At 41.8% G+C, this 20,786-nt stretch overlaps 1 protein-coding gene across 7 annotated transcripts in view; it reads left to right on the forward strand.

Moving 5' to 3' along the window:
• Window positions 1-20,786, forward strand: part of CDH17 (cadherin 17) — a 145,913-nt gene that overhangs the window by 89,965 nt on the left and 35,162 nt on the right. For all 7 annotated transcript variants that reach the window (XM_082363292.1, XM_082363293.1, XM_082363288.1 and 4 more), the window contains 3 exons: window positions 673-888; window positions 4,490-4,566; window positions 6,532-6,723. In XM_082363292.1, coding sequence (XP_082219418.1) covers window positions 673-888; window positions 4,490-4,566; window positions 6,532-6,723 — 485 coding nt within the window. The remainder of the gene's footprint in view (window positions 1-672; window positions 889-4,489; window positions 4,567-6,531; window positions 6,724-20,786) is intronic.

The raw sequence follows: 20,786 nt of genomic DNA on the forward strand, positions 1-20,786 counted from the left end.
GTAGCCCCCTCTTGACACAACTAGAGAAAGCCCGTGCACAGCAAGAAGACCCAACATAGCCAAAAGTAAATTAAAAAAAAAAAAGCAAATCCAAGATGATTTCATCTCAAGATCCTGGATTGTGTCCTCCCAAAATTTATATGATGAAGTCCTAACCTCCAGCACCTCAAAGGGTGACTATTATTTAGAGATTGGATCTTTAAAGAGGTAATTAAGTTAAAATGATATCATTAGCATGGGTCTTAAGCCAATATGACTGGTGTCCTTCTAAGAAGAAAAAATCTGGATAGATACAAGTACTGGGGAAGACCATATGAAAACATGCACCAGACAGCTATCTACAAACCAAAGAGAAAGGTCTCAGAAGACATCAGCCCTGCTGACACCTTGATCTCAGACCTCTAGTATCCAGAAACTGAGAAAATAAGTTTCTGTTGTTAAAGCCATCCAGTTTGTGGTACTTTGTTATGGTGCCCCTAGCAGACTAAGACACTTCTCCACACACTGCACTACTGAAAGGGTTAGAAGAACCAACATCGATCTAAGAACTTTAGTCTGCTACTCAAAGTTACTTCCAGTGCTCTCTAGGAACCTGATTCTTCAGTGAAATCATTTTTTAATAGAGTAAAAAGAGCCTATAATGGATGGGTTTCCTTCTTTTCTTCTCTACAGGGAGCAGTATTGGAACACTTATTGCTCATGACATGGATGAAGAAAACACTATCAACAGTGTTTTAGGATACAGAATTGTGGATCAAACCCCCAAAGTTCCTAGAGATGGACTCTTCCTGGTCCAAAGCTACTCAGGAACGTTCCAGTTAGCCGTGCAGTCTCTGCGGAAGCGAGACACTCCGCAGTACAATTTGACAGTAGAGGTGTTTGACAAAGGTTAGTATCGCCTTCACTGTGTCAAGAGTGATAACACTTGTTTTCTTTCTAGTTGTGATTTGTTAGGCTGCTCTAATGCCTGGGTGTATTACAGAAGGATGCTGTTTAAGAGCTCTTGCTTCCTATGTAAAACACAGCACAAAGGCAGCAGGCCCAACATGGTAACGGCCAGAGTTGCAGCTTAGGCAACGTTATTATGTTGGTTCCTTGAGAAGAAGATGCCCAAGAGGGGATTAAATATATAAGGATTTTATTAGGGGAATTGCCTATGAGAAAAAATGGGGAGGGATACAGAGAAGGCTGGGAGAGCCATCAGAACTCAATACAAGCCGGATGCTGAGTGAAGGAGAGAAGGAAGGACAGTGGTGGGAGTACCATAGACCACTAAGCAGTCAAAGGGAAGCTCAACAAGGTCATTAGGAGTCCAAAGTTGGCCGTGGAAGGAGTCTGTGATCTCCAAAACAGGCCTACCTTAGCCTGCCGGCCTTGCTCTGTCACTGGCTTGGGGAAGCCAATGGGAAGCAAGGCCTTGGTGCAAATGTGGTGATGGGTTTCAGAGCAAGGCGGCATGTTGTCAATTAAGATCTCTGGTGTTAGGGGTTGGCAAGGCACGTTGTCATGGCCACCATGGTCACAAACAAGAAAATTAGTTGTATTTCCCAAGTCTCCCTTTCAGACTCAAAGGATTCTACTGTATGACAGTGAAGGAAAAATGTATCATTTGGGAAGTTTTGTCTTCTTATATTAGCTTCGAGTTAGCCATTTGACGATATCTGGAGACATTCTTCCTTATGCCTTATACAATTTCAAAGCAAGTGGTTTTTAATCTTTGTTAAGTCATGAGACCCTTTGAGAATCTGATGGAAACTATGAATTCCTAAACAAATGTACACATTATTAACAAATCGCACAGACACACAAACTTACATGAACTCAGGGGCAGGCTTATTTTAAGATCATTAATACTCCTAGGTTAAGAATCTTTCTTTAACTAGCACTGAATCTTAGATTACCAAATAGTTCAGTGATTTTTATGCTACGAGAGAGAGATTATACAGGTGTGCGGAAGTGAAGAGCATCATTTCATACTGTGCTTCACATTTTTTTTTCATTACACAGTTGCTGAGATACTGAAGAGAGCTGGGGTTTAGCAGGCCCCCGAAGCAGAATGTTTGAGACATAGTGATTAGGCAAATATTGAGGGCCTAACATAATGTCTAGCATTACGTTAAGAGGTACAACAGAAGTGGGTATAATAAATCACCCCTGTCCGTGATGAGCTGACAATCTCACACCATTAGCCAGCCATTCTTTCAGCAGCTATTGAGCATTTACCATGATTGAGGCACCATTCAAGGTACTGGGGATACACAAATGAATAAGACCCAGTGTCTGTCCTCAAGGAGCATTTGTGGTAGAGGAGATGGACATGTGACTAAATAAATTGTAAGAAATATGTACAAGGTAGCCCATGAAGGCAATGAGTGACTCAGTGGAGAGGGAGAGAGCTGATAAAACTTTCTGGAAGAGGTGTCATTGATCTGAATTTTGATGGATGAGTATGACAAGTTACAAAATAGTGTAGAGGCTTACAGAGGAGAAGAAAGCCCATGTGAAAATGCATGGGGACCTGAAGCAGTTTGAGGCTGCAAGAGCATCAGATTACAAATTGTCTATGTACCTGAGTACATCTATAGACTATATGGACCAGATTATACAGTATATTTATATATAACTATATATGTGTATTGATGGAGTTAAACATCCAGTTGTGTACTATAGAAAATTAGACTGGTAGGCTGTAATGAACATAGTTTTACCTAAAATCAGGGAAAGTCTGTTAGCCAGGGGGTCCACTGCTGGCCCAAATAAGGCTTGTGCAGAGCAGGGAGCAGGGAGCCAGTGAGTTCAGGCCCTGGGACCTCCTGAAATCTTCAGCCATTCTTGCTGTCTACAAACGTTCTGGGGACTGGACCCAACTTGAGTTAACATCCACTTCTTTGTAATACTGTTATTATTAGATTACACGCCTGGCTTTGTGTCCAGTGTGTCGAGCACAAGCTTTAGAGCTAGGCTGTGTGAGTATATTTGTCAGGATCCCAGCAGGAAACAGACAGCCCCCTCAAAAGAAGTAACCAAAAAGTGTTTAGAGAGGGGATTATTTGTAAAGGCTGGGGGTAGGGGTTATGGGAAACCAACAGGAGGTGTGAAGCACGATGGCAGCCTTTCTTACCTGATGGTGAGAAGGGATGAGGGAAGGTAACATTCCCTGAAGGAGCAAGGCCTGTCCCTGTGACTATAGAAGAGGCTGCTGGCAGGTGGGGAACTAGACCCTGACCCTGTTCCTCCTGCCCTTCCTTAGATCTCCTGCCAGTGCTCCCACTGGTAGAACCCAGAGGGCCAGGATGCCCACTGATGCAGTTCCTAAGGTCAGCCTCCGGGGCACAAAGCAGGGTGAAGGGCGGAGAGTGGACAGAGAGGGAAAAGAAGGGCATGGATTTGAATTCTGGCTTGACCACTAGTTAGTTGTATGACCTTGGGCAGGTCACCAACTTCTCTGTCCTTTGGCTTCCTCATTTGTGAACTCAATGAGAATGATAATTGTACCTACATCATGGAGTTAGAATGAAGACGAAATGAATCATGCAAGCAAAGCACTTAATATGGTGCCTGGTACATAGAGAGTGCTAACAATGTCAGTTAGGACGAGAACCTTGGCTCTGTTGCAATCTACATTTTCTAGATAAACTGACGACTGCACAGAGATTTTGAGTGACATTCCCAAGCTTTCACACATCTGATAAGTAGCAGAGACAGAATTTGAACAGTGGGGTTCCAAAACCCAGAGTCTTCGCCCTTGTATAATACACTACTTCATAGTTAGAACAATGGAAACCCCAACAAAAAACCTATCATGTTGGTTCTCACTGTGGATATTTCCCTGGGGACCCCATCCCCACCTGTACTCCATGCTCATCTTGGACCTAGGTTGAACCTGCTGTCTCTGACTAGGTCTCTGAATTGTCAAACCCACCCCTCAAAGCCTATGCCATCTCCCAGAGTTCTATGAGCTACCTCTGCCTCTGTAGGCTGGGCAGCCAGGCCTTTTGAAGGGGGCTAATTGTACATTTCCTCCCTCACTTGGGCCTTCCCTTTAGGGGGGCAGAAGGGATACAGGACAGTAAGTGCTGGAAGTGTTCAGAGTAGGAAAGACAACCCTCTGGGATGCTCAAAGAAGTCTTTCTAGAAGGATAGTTTTGTACTGGGCTTTGAAGGCTACATAAGTTTCACTAGCCAGAAAAGAGAGGCTGCCTCACAGAAAAGAAACCATCTTGCTCAGGGACAAGCCTTACTGAGGAGGGGGCAGGTAGAGGGAGTGGGAAGCCCAGGGGAGCCTCTCGTGGGGTTTTCTTCAGCCCCTGGTGACCTGCTCATGGGTGCAGGTGGGGAGCAGAGAATCCCCTCACCACACAAATCTCATGTCAATAGTAAAATTGTGGCTATGGCTGTCACTTTACATGCCAACTGTTTTTCTTGCAGATTTCTGATTTTAATGCATGATTTTCAGTGAAAATTTTTGTGATATGACTTTGATTTTCAGATTTCAAGACCCTCTGCTTTGTGCAGATCAACATTATTGATATCAATGATCAGATCCCCATCTTTGAAAAACCAGATGTGAGTAGTTATCACCTTGTTTTTTCTTTACTTTGTTCATATTACCTGACCCCTACTTCTGGGATAAAGACACAAACAGTAGTTAGGGAAAATGGCAGACTTAATATCTTAGTCAATGCACTGGTACCAAATTCAAGCATCATCTTCAGTGGAAATCTTCAGGGAACAGTAACATTCACTGTTATAGTATCTGGGAGCATCTGTTCTTTTTATTAGAAACTTTTGCCAACAACTCATTTATTTCAAGGACTGCTTGGAAGCTACAACCACAATCTTTGTCCAATTGAAAGGAGTTGAGTGGCTGCTTGCAGTTTGTCATTATATATTTTGTGGGTAGTAGGACAATAAATAGATTACTGCTAGGTCTCAAACAAGCATGTGTAGTCAGAATTTAAAATTTTGAATATTGGCAATTAAAACTCATTTTGTAATTATTGGATAAGAGAAAAGGGGAAGAAAAAACTAATCTCTGGTTTATGCCAAAAAATGTGCCCAAGACATCTGCAAGAATTAGAATTGGGAAAAAAGAGCAGGAGAAAAAAGATCGGTTGAGTATATCAAGAGGAATTCAAGTTAACTTATTATTAATGTGGGGGTAGTTTGACCGTTGCTTCCCTTAAAATGGATGCCTCTATTTATTTATTCTGGAGAAGAGAGAAGCCCTTTTGGCTAGATTGTTGTGTTTGAAGTCAGTTTATGAGGCGGACAAGACCCTTGTGATTATGTTCATAAATCACAATAGGGATAAGGCAGCGACAAAGAACGGGAATTGATTTATGGGAGGGTTTGAGGAGGTAAAAGGTGTGACAATATAACTTGTAGAGTAGGCACTGAGGTTAAGCAAGTGTGAGACTAAGAGCCTGTTTCTACTCTGCCTCCATTCTCTTGGGCATTTGGTCCTTTCTGTGTGTTGTAGTTTCCTTGCATTACCTCTAGACAGTGTTTTTAGATTGAGGGTAAGAGTTCTGCTTTGGGAATCTCAGAGCTTGGAAAGGCAAACTGGGCCTTAGAAAGGTGAGTCCACGTCTTTCATTGCTGTGGTCCTTTCCTGGACCCTGCCTGTTACCATCTTCATGATCATCATGCCAAGAGACATGATCTGGGGGATTTTCAGCGGAGGAGTGGGAGATGGTCTAGGTCAGTGTTAACTAAGAGCACCTGCTTTGGAGTTGGACAAACATTGGTTTGAATCCCAATTCTGTGACCAGTTAGCTGTGTGGTCTTGGGTGGGTTTTACCTCTCCAGTCTTTTGCTCCTCTGTCAAATGGAGATGATAATATAGCTACTCAGTAGGGTGCTTTGTTTTGTTGCTTATCTTTATTGAGCACTTATTATGTGCCAGGCATTCAGGGGTTTTATATGCATTGTCTCTGTAAATCACCACAGCACACATGAAGTAGGTTCTGTTATTATTATTATTATTATCATCATCATCATCTCCAAGGACAGATGATGAACCTGAGACTTTAAAAAATTAGATAACTTATTTCAGTTCACCCAGGTCATAAGTGACAAGCCTAGGATTCATACCCAGGCCATTTGACTCCGAAGTTCAGGCTCTTAACCACTATTCCCTGATAGATTTAAGAATTAATTAAAATAATGTAAAGTGCCTGCCACATTGTAGGTACGCCATACATAGTAGCTATCTATTTGTCTCAACTATAATGATAATTACAGTTATTAAACATATTGGATGTGAGTGGAGGGATACGTTTTAGAATCCTATCAGTAGATCTCTGAGACGTTGTGTTTCCTGGTACAATGGATATCAGTCTACAAGTATGACTGATGTCAAAATCAACTGTAACCCACTCATTAATAGAAAAAAACATGCTTGGTATGTATTGACGCAAACTGTGACTTGTGTCCATTCTGAAACCAAGGAGACAAGTTTGCCCTTTGACAATTGTACTCGCTGACAATGGACATTCTCATTGTTTCCTTCCCCTGTTTCCTTCTTAGTATGGAAACCTAACTCTCCCTGAAGATACAGCCGTTGGAACTGTCATCTTAACCATCCAGGCCACCGATGCCGATGAACCACATACAGGAAGTTCTAAAATCCTGTACCGAATTACACAGGGAGACAGTGAGGGACGTTTGGAGATTGAAACAGATCCCGAAACCAATACTGGATATGTCAAGGTTAAAAAGGTAAATAGCACATTGAATGGAATTTGTCTTTTTCAAAGGTTAATTTACTTAGGACCATTCAAGGACCTATAAGCAGAGGTGACATATTAGCAGTGACCTCTCGGGTGTGTGATGGACTCCTGGAACACTCTCAGTCATTCCTGTCCTCCCAAAAGACAGAAGGCAGGATTCTTGTTCTGGGTCTGTCACTAACTGACCAAGTAGCCTTTGCAGAGTGAGGTAGAATTGACATATAAAATATATAAACTACAAGATAGAAAATTTTTTAGTACAAGTATGTTCCATGAAATACTTGGGACATACTTACACTAAAAAATTGCTTGTTGTTTACCTGAAATTCCAATATAACCAGTTGTTCTATATTTTTATTTGCTAAATCTTGGGCAAGGTGGTGCTCCGGGCTTTATTTCTCTCTTTGCAAATGTGCGGTATTAGACTAGACGAACCCTATGAGCCCTTTAGGCTGTAGACTCTTTATCCTAATGGGCCAGCCATTGGCTCCTCTTTCATAATAATGACTGGAAATTGGTAGGTCTCCTTTAATAGACAAGTTTTAATAAACAAGTTTATTCTTTCATGGCTTCTTCCCTGCCTACCCCTTACTTTCATCTTTTATGGTATTGCTGAGTCCACTGGCTCTTGCTTTGTAAGGACTGGGTAGTCTAGAGCCAAAATCTTGATTACCATGATACTTGCTTTTTAATAGAGGGTCTTCCCATCCTTCCCTCAATCTACTCCCATCCCCCACTGTGTACAGCTGAAGTTTGACCCTTTCCTCCATGGCTGCCTCATTTATGCTTTAGAGCATGTAAACAGTTTACCAGATGACTCAATAGGAAGCAGCACTTGTCATCCAATGTAGTTAGAATTAAAAGACGTCAGAGTTACAGCAATGGAGACTTTGCAGACATGGTTGAATGCTGAAGGCAGTGTGTTGGAGGCTGCAAAAGAAAGCTCTGGAAGAAAGTTTTGACCCAGAATAAAGGAAAGCTGAAGTAGACGCTAAAAATGAAGACAAAATAGAATAATTTCACAGAAAATGCATAGAAGCACAGGGAGAAAAGTGCTATTGCTGAAGGAAGCCCTGGGGCAGAATCTCAGAATTCTGATACCATTATGACTATATGACCCACCTCTGACAAAGAGCCTCGCTAGGTTTTAGCTGTGAGGTTTTTGTGTGGACCTACTCAACCCATTAGTATTTTGTGTGAGTCTAGACATTTGGAAAAGGTGTCATAACATCTTCCCCCTCTATTCATGGCTGCCTACATGGAGACAAAGAACCCAGAAGAAAAGGCCAGTTTTCAGAGTTTTCAGTGGGTGGTCCAGGCAACATACGTGATCTTTTTGCAGGAGGTGGGGGCAGATAGCTTCAATCCTCCTACAGGCCCAGAGGTCTCTAGGCATCTAAGAGAAGATAAAGTCCTGTCCATCTCAGTATGAATGAGTCCCACATGTCAGTAATTTTTCACAGTGGCTTGTTGTGAATCAACTTAACTGGACCATTTGTGGCTAAAGGCCACCTATAGGAAAAATTGGTAACCTTGATGATTAACAGTAGGTGAGGGCTGTAAGTATCCTCCCACACGCTCTTGACATGAGGAGGTATGTTACAGTACAGCAGGCCTCTGGCCAAAATCTTTGTCACATCCTTATTTTGTTTGTGGTTATATTCCAATTGTCCAGAATATTGCCTGGCACACAGTGGAGTTTCAATAAACATTGGTTGCATTGAATAAATAATTGAATTCTGTGCCACGTACAATTAATAACAAGCAGGGACAAAAACCATCATCCAACTTGTGCTTTAGGCTTGTGATGTCCCAGCTCTCTGTCCCTCAGGCACTGACGGCACAGTACTCTAGTGAGAGGATTCATCTGACTGTCCAGAGAAAAGGTGTTGATAGACAGAACAGAACTGGCGCCCTGGAACTATGAAGGGTATAAACTGCTGGACTAGCCAGATGCTACACTCTTGTTCATTTAATGACCAAGAGGTATACTATATTTTTAACCAAACTGCGTGTCTTGAATACCACTAATATCACAAAACCTCTTTGTGAGATCACTTTGCTAATTAACAAACCTTCTAGTGCAGCTTGAGATAGTGTGAGCTCAAAGCCTGTAGTAGCTGCCTCTGGAGTGTGGATCTCGGATTAGGATCCGTCAAATGCTAAGTGACAGCCAGCCCAGAGGTGTGGATTCTTGATGAGGATACACTAGATGTTAGCCAACTGCCCCTAGGATGTGTGTACTCACGTTGACAGATGTATGTATTCATACAGTTTTCAGTATTTTAAATAAATTAGACTCTATTATGTGGTTTTTCGTGTGTAGCTTAGCCTTACTTCTAACTCCCTCCCCATTAAGCCAACCATTGCTTCAGAACCATTGTGTTGATCATTTTTTAAAAATTTAAAATCCCAATGTAGGCTACTTTTATTTCCTGATATTTTCTTCTTTTTTTTTTTTAAATAAATTTATTTATTTATTTATTTATTTATTTTTGGCTGTGTTGGGTCTTCGTTTCTGTGCGAGGGCTTTCTCTAGTTGCAGCAAGCTGGGGCCACTCTTCATCCCGGTGCGCGGGCCTCTCACTGTCGCGGCCTCTCTTGTTGCGGAGCACAGGCTCCAGACGTGCAGGCTCAGTAGTTGTGGCTCACGGGCCTAGTTGCTCTGCGGCATGTGGGATCTTCCCAGACCAGGGCTCGAACCCGTGTCCCCTGCATTAGCAGGCAGATTCTCAACCACTGCGCCACCAGGGAAGCCCTCTTCTTTTTTTTTTTTAACATCTTTATTGGAGCATAATTGCTTTACATTGTTGTGTTATTTGCTGCTGTATAACAAAGTGAATCAGCTCTACATATACATATATCCCCATATCCCCTCCCTCTTGCGTCTCCCTCCCACCCTCGCTATCCCACCCCCTAGGTGGTCACAAAGCACCGAGCTGATCTCCCTGTGCTATGCAGCTGCTTCCCACTAGCTATCTATTTTACATTTGGTAGTGTATATATGACCATGCCACTCTCTCACTTTGTCTCAGCTTACCCTACCCCTCCCCATGTCCTCAGGTCTGCTCTCTGCTTCTGTGTCTTTATTCCTGTCCTGCTCCTAGGTTCTTCAGAACTATTTTTTTTTTTTTAGATTCCATATATATGTGTTAGCATATAGTATTTGTTTTTCTCTTTCTGACTTACTTCACTCTATATGACAGTCTCTAGGTCCATCCACCTCACTACAAATAACTCAATTTTGTTTCTTTTTATGGCTGAGTAATATTCCATTGTATATATGTGCCACATCTTGTTTATCCATTCATCTGTCGATGGATACTTAGGTTGCTTCCATGTCCTGGCTATTGTAAATAGTGCTGCAATGAATATTGTGATACATGTCTCTTTTTGAATTATGGTTTTCTCAGGGTATATGCCCAGTAGTGGGATTGCTGGGTCATATGGTAGTTCTATTTCTAGTTTTTAAAGGAACCTCCATACTGTTCTCCATAGTGGCTGTATCAAGTTACATTCCCACCAACAGCGCAAGAGGGTTCTCTTTTCTCCACACCCTCTCCAGCATTTGTTTGTAGATTTTTTGATGATGGCCATTCTGACCCATGTGAGGTGATACTTCATTGTAGTTTTGACTTGCATTTGTCTAATGATTAGTGACGTTGAGCATCTTTTCATGTGTTTGTTGGCAATCTGTATATCTTCTTTGGAGAAATGTCTATTTAGGTCTTCTACCCATTTTTGGATTGGGTTGTTTGTTTTTTTCACATTGAGCTGCTTGTATATTTTGGAGATTAATCCTTTGTCGCTAGTTTCATTTGCAAATATTTTCTCCCATTCTGAGGGTTGTCTTTTTGTCTTGTTTATGGTTTCCTTTGCTGTGCAAAAGCTTTTAAATTTCATTAGGTCCAATTTCTTTATTTTTTTTATTTCCATTTCTCTACGAGGTGGGTCAAAAAGGATCTTGCTGTGATTTATGTCATAGAGTGTTCTGCCTATGTTCTTCTCAAAGAGTTTTATAGTGTCTGGCCTTACATTTAGGTCTTTAATACATTTTGAGTTTATTTTTGTGTATGGTGTTAAGGAGTGTTCTAATTTCATTCTTTTACATGTAACTGTCCAGTTTTCCCAGCACCACATATTGAAGAGGCTGTCTTTTCTCCATTGTATATTCTTGCCTCCTTTATCAAAGATAAGGAGACCATATGTGCATGGGTTTATCTCTGGGCTTTCAATCCTGTTTCATTGAACTATATTTCTGTTTTTGTGCCAGTACCATATTGTCTTGATTACTGTAGCTTTGTAGTATAGTCTGTAGTTGGGGAGCCTGATTCCCCCAGCTCCGTTTTTCTTTCTCAAGATTGCTTTTGCAATTTGGGGTCTTTTGTGTTTCCATACAAATTGTGAAATTTTTTGTTCTAGTTCTGTGAAAAATGCCAGTGGTAGTTTGATAGGGATTGCATTGAATCTGTAGATTGCTTTGTGTAGTAGAGTCATTTTTCACAATGTTGATTCTTCCAATCCAAGAACATGGTATATCTCACCATCTGTTGGTATCATCTTTAATTTCTTTCATCAGTGTCTTATAGTTTTCTGCATACAGGTCTTTTGACTCCTTAGGTAGGTTTATTCCTAGGTATTTTATTCTTTTTATTGCAATGGTAAATGGGAGTGTTTCCTTAAGTTCTCTTTCAGATTTTTCATCATTAGTGTATAAGAATGCAAGAGATTTCTGTGCATTAATTTTGTATCCTGCTACTATACCAAATTCATTGATTAACTCTAGTAATTTTCTGATAGTATCTTTAGGATTCTCTATGTATAGTATCATGTCATCTGCAAACAGTGACAGTTTTATTCCTTCTTATCCAATTTGTATTCCTTTTATTTCTTTTTCTTCTCTGATTGCTGTGGCTAAAACTTCCAAAACTATGTTGAATAAATGGTGAGAGTGGGCAACCTTGTCTTGTTCCTGATCTTGGTGGAAATGGTTTCAGTTTTCCACCATTGAGAACGATGTTGGCTGTGGATTTGTCATATATGGCCTTTATTATGTTTAGGTAAGTTCCCTCTATGCCTACTTTCTGCAGGGCTTTTATCATAAATCGGTGTTGAATTTTGTCGAAAGCTTTTTCTGCATCTATTGAGATTACCATATGGTTTTCATCCTTCAATTTGTTAATATGGTGTATCACATTGACTGATTTGCATATATTGAAGAATCCTTGCATTCCTGGGATAAATCTCACTTGATCGTGGTGTATGATCCTTTTAATGTGCTGTTGGATTATGTTTGCTATTATTTTGTTGAGGATTTTTGCATCCATGTTCATCAGTGATATTGGCCTGTAGTTTTCTTTTTTTTGTAACATCTTTGTCTTGTTTTGGTATCAGGATGATGGTGGCCTCGTAGAATGAATTTGGGAGGTTTCCTCCCTCTGCTATATTTTGGAAGAGTTTTAGAAGGATAGGTGTTAGCTCTTCTCTAAATGTTTGATAGAATTCACCTGTGAATCAATCTGGTCCTGGGCTTTTGTTTGTTGGAAGATTTTAAATCACAGTTTCAATTTCAGTGCTTGTGATGTGTCTGTTCATATTTTCAATTTCTTCGTTGTTCAGTCTCGGAAGGTTGTGCTTTCCTAAGAATTTGTCCATTTTATTGGCATATAGTTGCTTGTAGTAATCTCTCATGATCCTTTGTATTTCTGTAGTGTCAGTTGTTACTTCTCCTTTTTCATTCTAAATCTGTTGATTTGAGTCTTCTCCCTTTTCTTCTTGATGAGTCTGGCTAATGGTTTATCAATTTTGTTTATCTTCTCAAAGAACCAGCTTTTAGTTTTATTGATCTTTGCTATCATTTCCTTCATTTCTTTTTCATGTATTTCTGATCTGATCTTTATGATTTCTTTCCTTCTGCTAACTTAGGGGTTTTTTTGTTCTTCTTTCTCTAACTGCTTTAGATGTAAGGTTACATTGTTTTTTTGAGATTTTTCTTGTTTCTTGAGGTAGGATTGTATCGCTATAAACTTCCCTCTTAGAAATGCTTTTGCTGCATCCCATAGGTTTTGGGCCATCGAGTATTCATTGTCATTTGTTTCTAGGTATTTTTTGATTTCCTCTTTGATTTCTTAAATGATCTCTTGGTTATTTAATAGTGTATTGTTTAGCTTCTGTGTGTTTGTATTTTTTACATTTTTTTCCCCCTGTAATTGTTATCTAGTCTCATAGCGCTGTGGTCAGAAAAGATAGTTGATACGATTTCAATTTTCTTAAATTTACCAAGGCTTGATTTGTGACCCAAGATATGATCTATCCTGGAGAATGTTCCATGAGCACTTGAGAAGAAAGTGTATTCTGTTGTTTTTGGATGGAATATCCTATAAATATTGATTAAGTCCATCTTGTTTAATGTATCATTTAAAGCTTGTGTTTCCTTATTTATTTTCATTTTGGATGATCTGTCCATTGGTGAAAGTGAGGTGTTAAATTCTCCTACTATTATTGTGTTACTGTCACTTTACCCTTTTATGGCTGTTAGCATTTGCCTTATGTATTGAGGTGCTCCTATGTTGGGTGCATAAATATTTACAATTGTTATATCTTCTTGGATTGATCCCTTGATCATTATATAGTGTCCTTCTTTGTCTCTTGTAATAGTCTTTATTTTAAAGTCGATTTTGTCTGATATGAGACAATTTGTCTGATATGAGAATTGCTACTCCAGCTTTGTTTTGATTTCCATTTGCATGGTATATCTTTTTTCATCCCCTCACTTTCAGTCTGTATGTGTCCCTAGGTCTGAAGTGGGTTTCTTGAAGACAGCATATATATGGGTCTTGTTTTTATACCCACTCAGCCAGTCTATGTCTTTTGGTTGGAGCTTTTAATCCATTTACGTTTAAGGTAATTACTGATATGTATGTTCCTATTACCAGTTTCTTAATTGTTCTGTGTTTGTTATTGTAGGTCTTTTCCTTCTCTTGTGTTTCCTACCTAGAGAAGTTTCTTTAGCATTTGTTTTAAGGCTGGTTTGGTGGTGCTGAATTCTCTTAGCTTTTGCTTGTCTGTAAATGTTTTAATTTCTCAATGAATCTGAATGAGATTCTTGCTGGGTAGAATAATCTTGGTTGTAGGTTTTTCCCTTTCATCACTTTAAATATGTCCTGCCACTACCTTCTGGCTGCAGAGTTTCCGCTGAAAGATCAGTGGTTAACCTTATGGGGATTCCCTTGTATGTTATTTGTTGCTTTTCCCTTGCTGCTTTTAATATTTTTTCTTTGTATTTAATTGTTGATAGTTTGATTAATATGTGTCTTGGTGTGCTTCTCCTTGGATTTATCCTGTATGGGACTCTCTGCACTTCCTGGACTTGATTGACTATTTCCTTTCCCATATTAGGGAAGTTTTCAACTATAATCTCTTGAAATATTTTCTCAGTCCCTTTCTTTTTCTCTTCTTCTTCTGGGTCCCCTATAATTCGAATGTTGGTGCATTTAATGTTGTCCCAGAGGTCTCTGGGACTGTCCTCAATTCTTTTAATTCTTTTTTCTTTATTCTGCTCTGCAGTAGTTATTTCCACTATTTTATCTTCCAGGTCACTTATCCGTCCTTCTGCCTCCATTATTCTGCTATTGTTTCCTTCTAGAGAATTTTAAATTTCATTTATTGTGTTATCATTTTTTGCTCTTTAGTTCTTCTAGTTCCTTGTTAAAGGTTTCTTTATTTTCTCCAGTCTATTTCCATGGTTTTGGATCATCTTTGCTATCATTACGCTGAATTCTTTTTCAGGTAGACTGCCTATTTCCTATTCATTTGTTTGGTCTGGTGGGTTTTTACCTTGCTCCTTCATTTGCTGCGTATTTCTCTGTCTTCTCATTTTGCTTATCTTACTGTGTTGGGGTCTCCTTTTCACAGTCTGCAGGTTTGTAGTTCCTGTTGTTTTTGGTGTCTGCCCCCAGTGGGTAAGATTAGTTCAGTGTGTTGTGTAAGCTTCCTGGTGGAGGGGACTGGTGCCTGTGTTCTGGTGGATGAGGCTGGATCCTGTCTTTCGGGTGGGCAGGACCACATCCAGTGGTGTATTTTGGGGTGTCTGTGAACTTATTATGATTTTAGGCAAACTCTCTGCTAATGGGTAGAGTTGTGCTCCTGTCTTGCTAGTTGTTCTGTAGGGGGTGTCCAGCACTGGAGCTTGCTGGTCATTGAGTGGAGCTGGATATTAGTGTTGAGATGGAGATCTCTGGGAGAGCTCTTGCTGATTGATGTTATGTGGGGCCAGGAGTTCTCTGGTGGCCCAATGTCCTGAACTTGGCTCTCCCACCTCAGAGGCTCAGGCCTGACACCCTGCCAGAGCACCAAGACCCTGTCAGCCACACAGCTCAGAAGAAAAGGGAGAAAAAATAGAAAGAAAGAAAACTAAATAAAATTAATAAAGTTATTAAACTAAAAAAATTTTTTTAATTATTAAAATAAAAATAATTAAAAAAGAAGAGAGCAGCCAAACCAATAAACAAATCCACCCATGATAACAAGTGCTAAAAACTAAACTAAGATAACCATATAAATTAGAAACTAGTCAGTTGCATACAGCAAACCCAAAGTCTACAGTTGCTCCCAAAGGCCACCACCTCAATTTTGGGATGATTCATTGTCTAGTCAGGTATTCCACAGATGCAAGTACATCAAGTTGATTATGGAGATTTAATCTGCTGTTCCTGAGGCTGCACAGAGAAATTTCCCTTTCTCTTCTTTGTTTGCACAGCTCCTGGGGTTCAGCTTTGGATTTGGCTCCACCTCTGCATGTAGGTCATCCTCTGGTGTCTGTTCTTCACCCAGACAGGAGGGGGTTAAAGGAGCGGCTGAATAGGGGGCTCTGGCTCACTCAGGCCAGTGGGAGGGAGAGGTATGGAATGCGGGGAGAGCCTGTGGCGGCAGAGGCCAGTGTGACGTAGCAACAGCCCAAGGCACGCCGTGTGTTCTACCGGGGAAGTTGTCCCTGGATCACAGGACCCTGGCAGTGGTGGGCTGCATAGGGTCCCTGTAAGGGAGGTGTGGATAGTGACCTGTGCTTGCACACAGGCTTCTTGGTGACTGCAGCAGCAGCCTTAGCATTTCATGCCTGTCTCTGGTGTCCGCGCTGATAGCTGCAGCTCGCACCCTTCTCTGAAGCTTGTTTAGGCGGTGATCTGAATCCGCTCTCCTTGTGCACCCCGAAACAATGGTCTATTGCCTCTTAGGCAGGTCCAGACTTTTTCCTGGACTCCCTCCCAGCTAGCTGTGGCGCACTAGCCCCCTTCAGGCTGTGTTCATGCAGCCAACCCCAGTCCTCTCCCTGGGGTCCGACCTCCGAAGCCGGAGCCTCAGCTCCCAGTCCCCACCCGCCCCGGAGGGTGAGCAGAGAAGCCTCTCGGGCTGGTGAGTGCTGGTCGGCACCGATCCTCTGTGCGGGAATCTCTCCGCTTTGCCCTCCGCACCCCTGTGGCTGCACTCTCCCCCATGGCTCCGAAGTTTACCCCCTCCACCACCCCCCCATCTCCACCAGTGAAGGGGTTTCCTAGTGTGTGGAAACTTTTCTTCCTTCACCGCTCCCTCTCAGAGGGGTAGGTCCCGTCCCTATTCTTTTGTCTCTGTTTTTTCTTTTTTCTTTTGCCCTACCCAGGTATGTGGGGAGTTTCTTGCCTTTTGGGAAGTCTGAGGTCTTCTGCCAGCGTTCAGTAGGTGTTCTGTAGGAGTTGTTCCACAAGTAGATGTATTTCTGATGTATTTGTGGGGAGGAAGGTGATCTCAGTTTACTCCTCTGCCATCTTGAAGGCCATCCCCCTGATATTTGCTTAATCACAATTCTATCAGCACCTGTTCATCTGAATTACAAATGTGCTAACGGCAGGTAAAATTCACTGAGGAGTGCACACTCCACAGCTGAAGCCCCTTGTGCTTCATGAAGCACTTCTGCACATGCTCCTTTTCTTCTCACGCTGACTCTGAGGGAGGCAGAAATAGCCCCGTTGTACAGATGAGGTTCAGGCCCACAGCAAGATACAGTCAGTCCCCCAAGGATGGCAGAGTTGGGAACTTGACCCCAGGCTTCTGACTCCCTTCAGGAAATGATTTCTGTTGGGGCCTGGCATTACCATTTACTAGCTCTGCGACCTTGACCAAATGTTGTAACCTCAGACCTCAGTTTTCTGATCTGAAACATTGGTGAAATGGCAACACCTTCTTGATAAGGACATTGGAGGATTCAGTGTGAAAATACATATATAGCTCTTAACACAGCTCCCAGAAGGTAGCAGTCAATTTAATAAATGTCCAGCATTATCTTAATTCTAATTAATTAGAGTGAGGGCAGAAGCCAGGATTCTGCCTGTGGACAGATGTGTTTTCGCTTCTTGCCAAGGGGACCAAACTTGTCTAATCCAAGAGTCAAATGGTGCCCACTGGGGACTGCTGACTCAGCCTCTCTATGGGAGGACCTGGAAATCAGTAATTTTAGTGCCCTGCAAAGTGTTCCTCCTTTACTCTTGCATTACTACCACACTTCCCTTTTGACACCAGGTTTGTGGGTTTTCCACACATCAAGCCATTCTCCAACAACAGCCTGATGTCCTACAATTTAACTCAGTTCTGACACTGTCTACCTGGAGACAGCATCAGACCCCACAGGTTAAGGGCTCAGTCCCACAAGACTCCCCCCACCCCACTTCAAGAGTCAATTGCAAGTCCTAGGTTGTCACCTGTCCTTCTGACTGACTGGCTATAAATCAGAGGTTCCCATGACTCTCTCCTTGGGTTGGATCATTTGCTAGAACAGCTCACAGAGCTCAGGGAAACATATTTACCAATTTTTATTTAACAAAGGATATGATAAGGGATATAGATGAGCAGCCAGATGAGGAGACACATAGGGCGAGGTCTGGGAGGGCCCCAAGAGTAGGAGCTTCTGTCCCATGGAGTTAGGGTGTGTATCACTTTCCCAGCACATGGATGTGTTCACTAACCCACAAGCTCTCTGAAGGCCTTACTTTGGGGATTTTTACTGAGGCTTCATCATGTAGACATGATTGATCATTAACTCAATCTCCAGCCCCTCTCCCCTTCCGGGGGAGGGGGGTGTGGGGCTGAAAGTTCCAAGCTTCTAATCATGGCTTGGTCTTTCTGGTAACCAGCCCCCATCCTGAAACCATCCAAGGAGCCACCAAGAGTCACCTCATTAGAATAAAAGGCACTCTTATCATCCAGGAAATTCCAAGGGATTTAGGAGCTCAGTGTCAGGAACCAGGGGCAGAGACCAAAATATACATTTTTTATTATTTCACTTGCCCCAAGTGATGCTTAGGATTAAGCAAGTTTTAGAAGTGCTGTCCTCTCTCTGTTTACTGCTGCCCCAAGCTCTCGCCTGCTGTGTGGTAAATCATCATACTCTTGGGACCAAGCAGGTGTCAGGAGCCAGGAAGGCTATTTCTTTGAGCCCTGCCTGGCTCATCAATAACTCTCCTGGCACCCCCTTTCTTGAAATTCAGGGGTTTGTTTTGGCTTTAATTTTTTTTTTAATACAAATTTCGTCACTTCTTCATTATAGCTGATCCTTTTTAATTCTTAGTACATGACTTATTTTTAACCAGCCAGAGTATCATCTGGAAAACGAATGTGCACTTTTTTCTCATCACTGATGATTGGTGAAAATATTAAATATCCCCAGTCTCAATTCCTTTCCTTCAGCACTTTATCTCTGCTTCCAGGTTGAATCTAAATCATGGGGTTTGACCTTTTGAGCAGTTGTATGCAGAAGAGGGATTGTGGCATGAGTATGTGTTTTCAGCTTACCTGATGAGTAAGTTGCCCAGATGGGCCCGAGGTTATCCCAAGAGGCCATGAGGGTCTCTTGACTTGGTTTTGCAGGCCTGCCATGTCATGAAAGACAGTATACGTGGTTTGACAAGGCTTGTCCTTGATTAAACTCTGCTGATTATCATTTGCAAATTTAGCATCTTCCATTTCTAATTTTATCCCTGGAAAATTTGGTTCAGTGTTTTACCTGGTGTGAAAGTTAAGCAGACTGATTGATGACAGGCTGATTCTTCCATTCAGTAAGTGTTTCAGGAGCACTGACACCCTCTCCTAGGAGGGTGACTCCCAGGAGACTGACACTGGTCTCCCTGCCCAGGTCAGATAAATTCAAATCCATTCCTCCCATGGCTGCTCCCAGAGTTAACTTTCTACAACACAAATCCCCCCCTTGTCAGTCTTGCACTCACCACCTCTCTCTGCTCATCAAGAATAAAGTCCCAACTTCTTAGCTTGATGTGCATCTTCTCTGTCATCCCTCTCTTCTCTCAGCTTCACATGTTCTGTTCTGGTAACACAGGCTGCTCCTCATCTGCAGATATACCATCTCATTTCTTTACCCCTCACCTCTGGTGACCACATGAAGGGATGGAAAAGCCAGGGAGGGCACTTAGGACCTGATGGCAAGAATGGAGGGTGTGCATACTCTGCCTGAGCACATAGAATGCTGTGCTGCCTGTCTGAGCCTGGGTGTGGCTGGACCCACAAGGAACAGAGTGCTGTGTCCTTTATCCACATGGCAGGCTTGCTCTGGGGGCCGCTGCCTTTCTGCTCCATCAACCAGACCTTCTCAGTTTGACACCCCTGCCCTTATCCCTTGAGATGATGAATGGGTCCCAGGGAGTCAGATGCTCCAGCTTGCACGCACTTCCTCACAACCCTCTAGGTGAGGGGCCCTTTCAGACCATGTGGTAGTGATCAAGAGGTCATCATGGGGTTGTGCCCTGCAGGCAGTGGGTGCTTATCTCTATGAAAAACCTCTTTTTTTACATCTTAGCTAGCTTACAAAATTTTATATCCTGTATTTTAACAAAGGTCAATTGATTCTTATTTTCTATCTCAAATGACCTTGAGTCTTCATACTTAATTCTTTCTTTTCCATATGGGCAAACTTTCTATTATACTTTCTTTTGAACTAGAAATTGGGTTGTGATGTTGTGTGTGTTTGTGTGTACATGGAGGAGAGGGTTTCTAGAGAGTGGGGATTTTCTCCAGAATCTCTTTCCCACTGGAGTCTGCAAGGGCTTGAGAAGGACCAAGGCCTTCTCATTTTTATCTTTCCTAATGGATATACTATAGGCACTGCATGTCAGCGAAGTGATGAGAAGCAAAGAAGAATATAAAACAATTCCTCTTCTCAGAGAGCTCATGGTCAATAAGGATCTAGAATACATAACCAAACAATTAGAATCCTGAGTTAAGTATGATGAGATTACAGAGGACATGGAGCTCACCCATTTGTGGATAGAGAGGAAGGTCCAGGGAAGCCAATATGGAGAGGACAGCATTGAGCCAATTTTTGACTGAGGGGGAGAATTTTTTCAGATGTTGGGGAAGGGCAGGCCAAGCTAATGCAATCATGTGTCAGTTTTCCTCTTCATGAAAGGATACTACCATTTTTGTTTAACTGATGAGAAACTGATATAAACTCAAGTTAAAGAGCTGACAGCTCACCAGGAGATCCTGGGTCCTCCAGGCCTGGAAGAGTGAATAAAACAGTGCAGTTCCCATAATCTATAATGTGCCTTTTGGGCTTTACTTTGGTTCCTTCATCTTTTTGAGGTCATGGGTACCTTTGAGACTCTGACAAAAGCTACATATCCTCTCCCTACCAAAAGATTCACATATGTATTGTTAAACAACAAAAATTCAATTGTAAATTTAAGGATCAAATTGGCTTTATTAAATACTTCATAAATCAAGTGTCATCCCATTTAGCAAAAAGAAAGAAGCTCCACCAAGCTGTAGAAAAGAAAAGATTTTTTAAAGGTAGAAAGGGGAGGGACAAAGGAAATTATTAGCAAAGAATTCATTGTTTCAGACAAGGTTGCCCCCCTAAGGGGAACAAAAGGGCCTATGGGGTGGATTACCTCACTAGTGCTGACCAGGTAATTCAAGACTGACTGGTTAAAGGTTGCATTCCTGGAGCAGGGATTGAAACTGCAATAAGTTAGTTATTAAGTTTTGATTTGCTTACATGGGGTTTAGCAC

The sequence above is a fragment of the Balaenoptera borealis genome (genome assembly GCF_965194805.1).
Source record: "Balaenoptera borealis genome assembly, chromosome: 17".
NCBI lineage: Eukaryota > Metazoa > Chordata > Mammalia > Artiodactyla > Balaenopteridae > Balaenoptera > Balaenoptera borealis.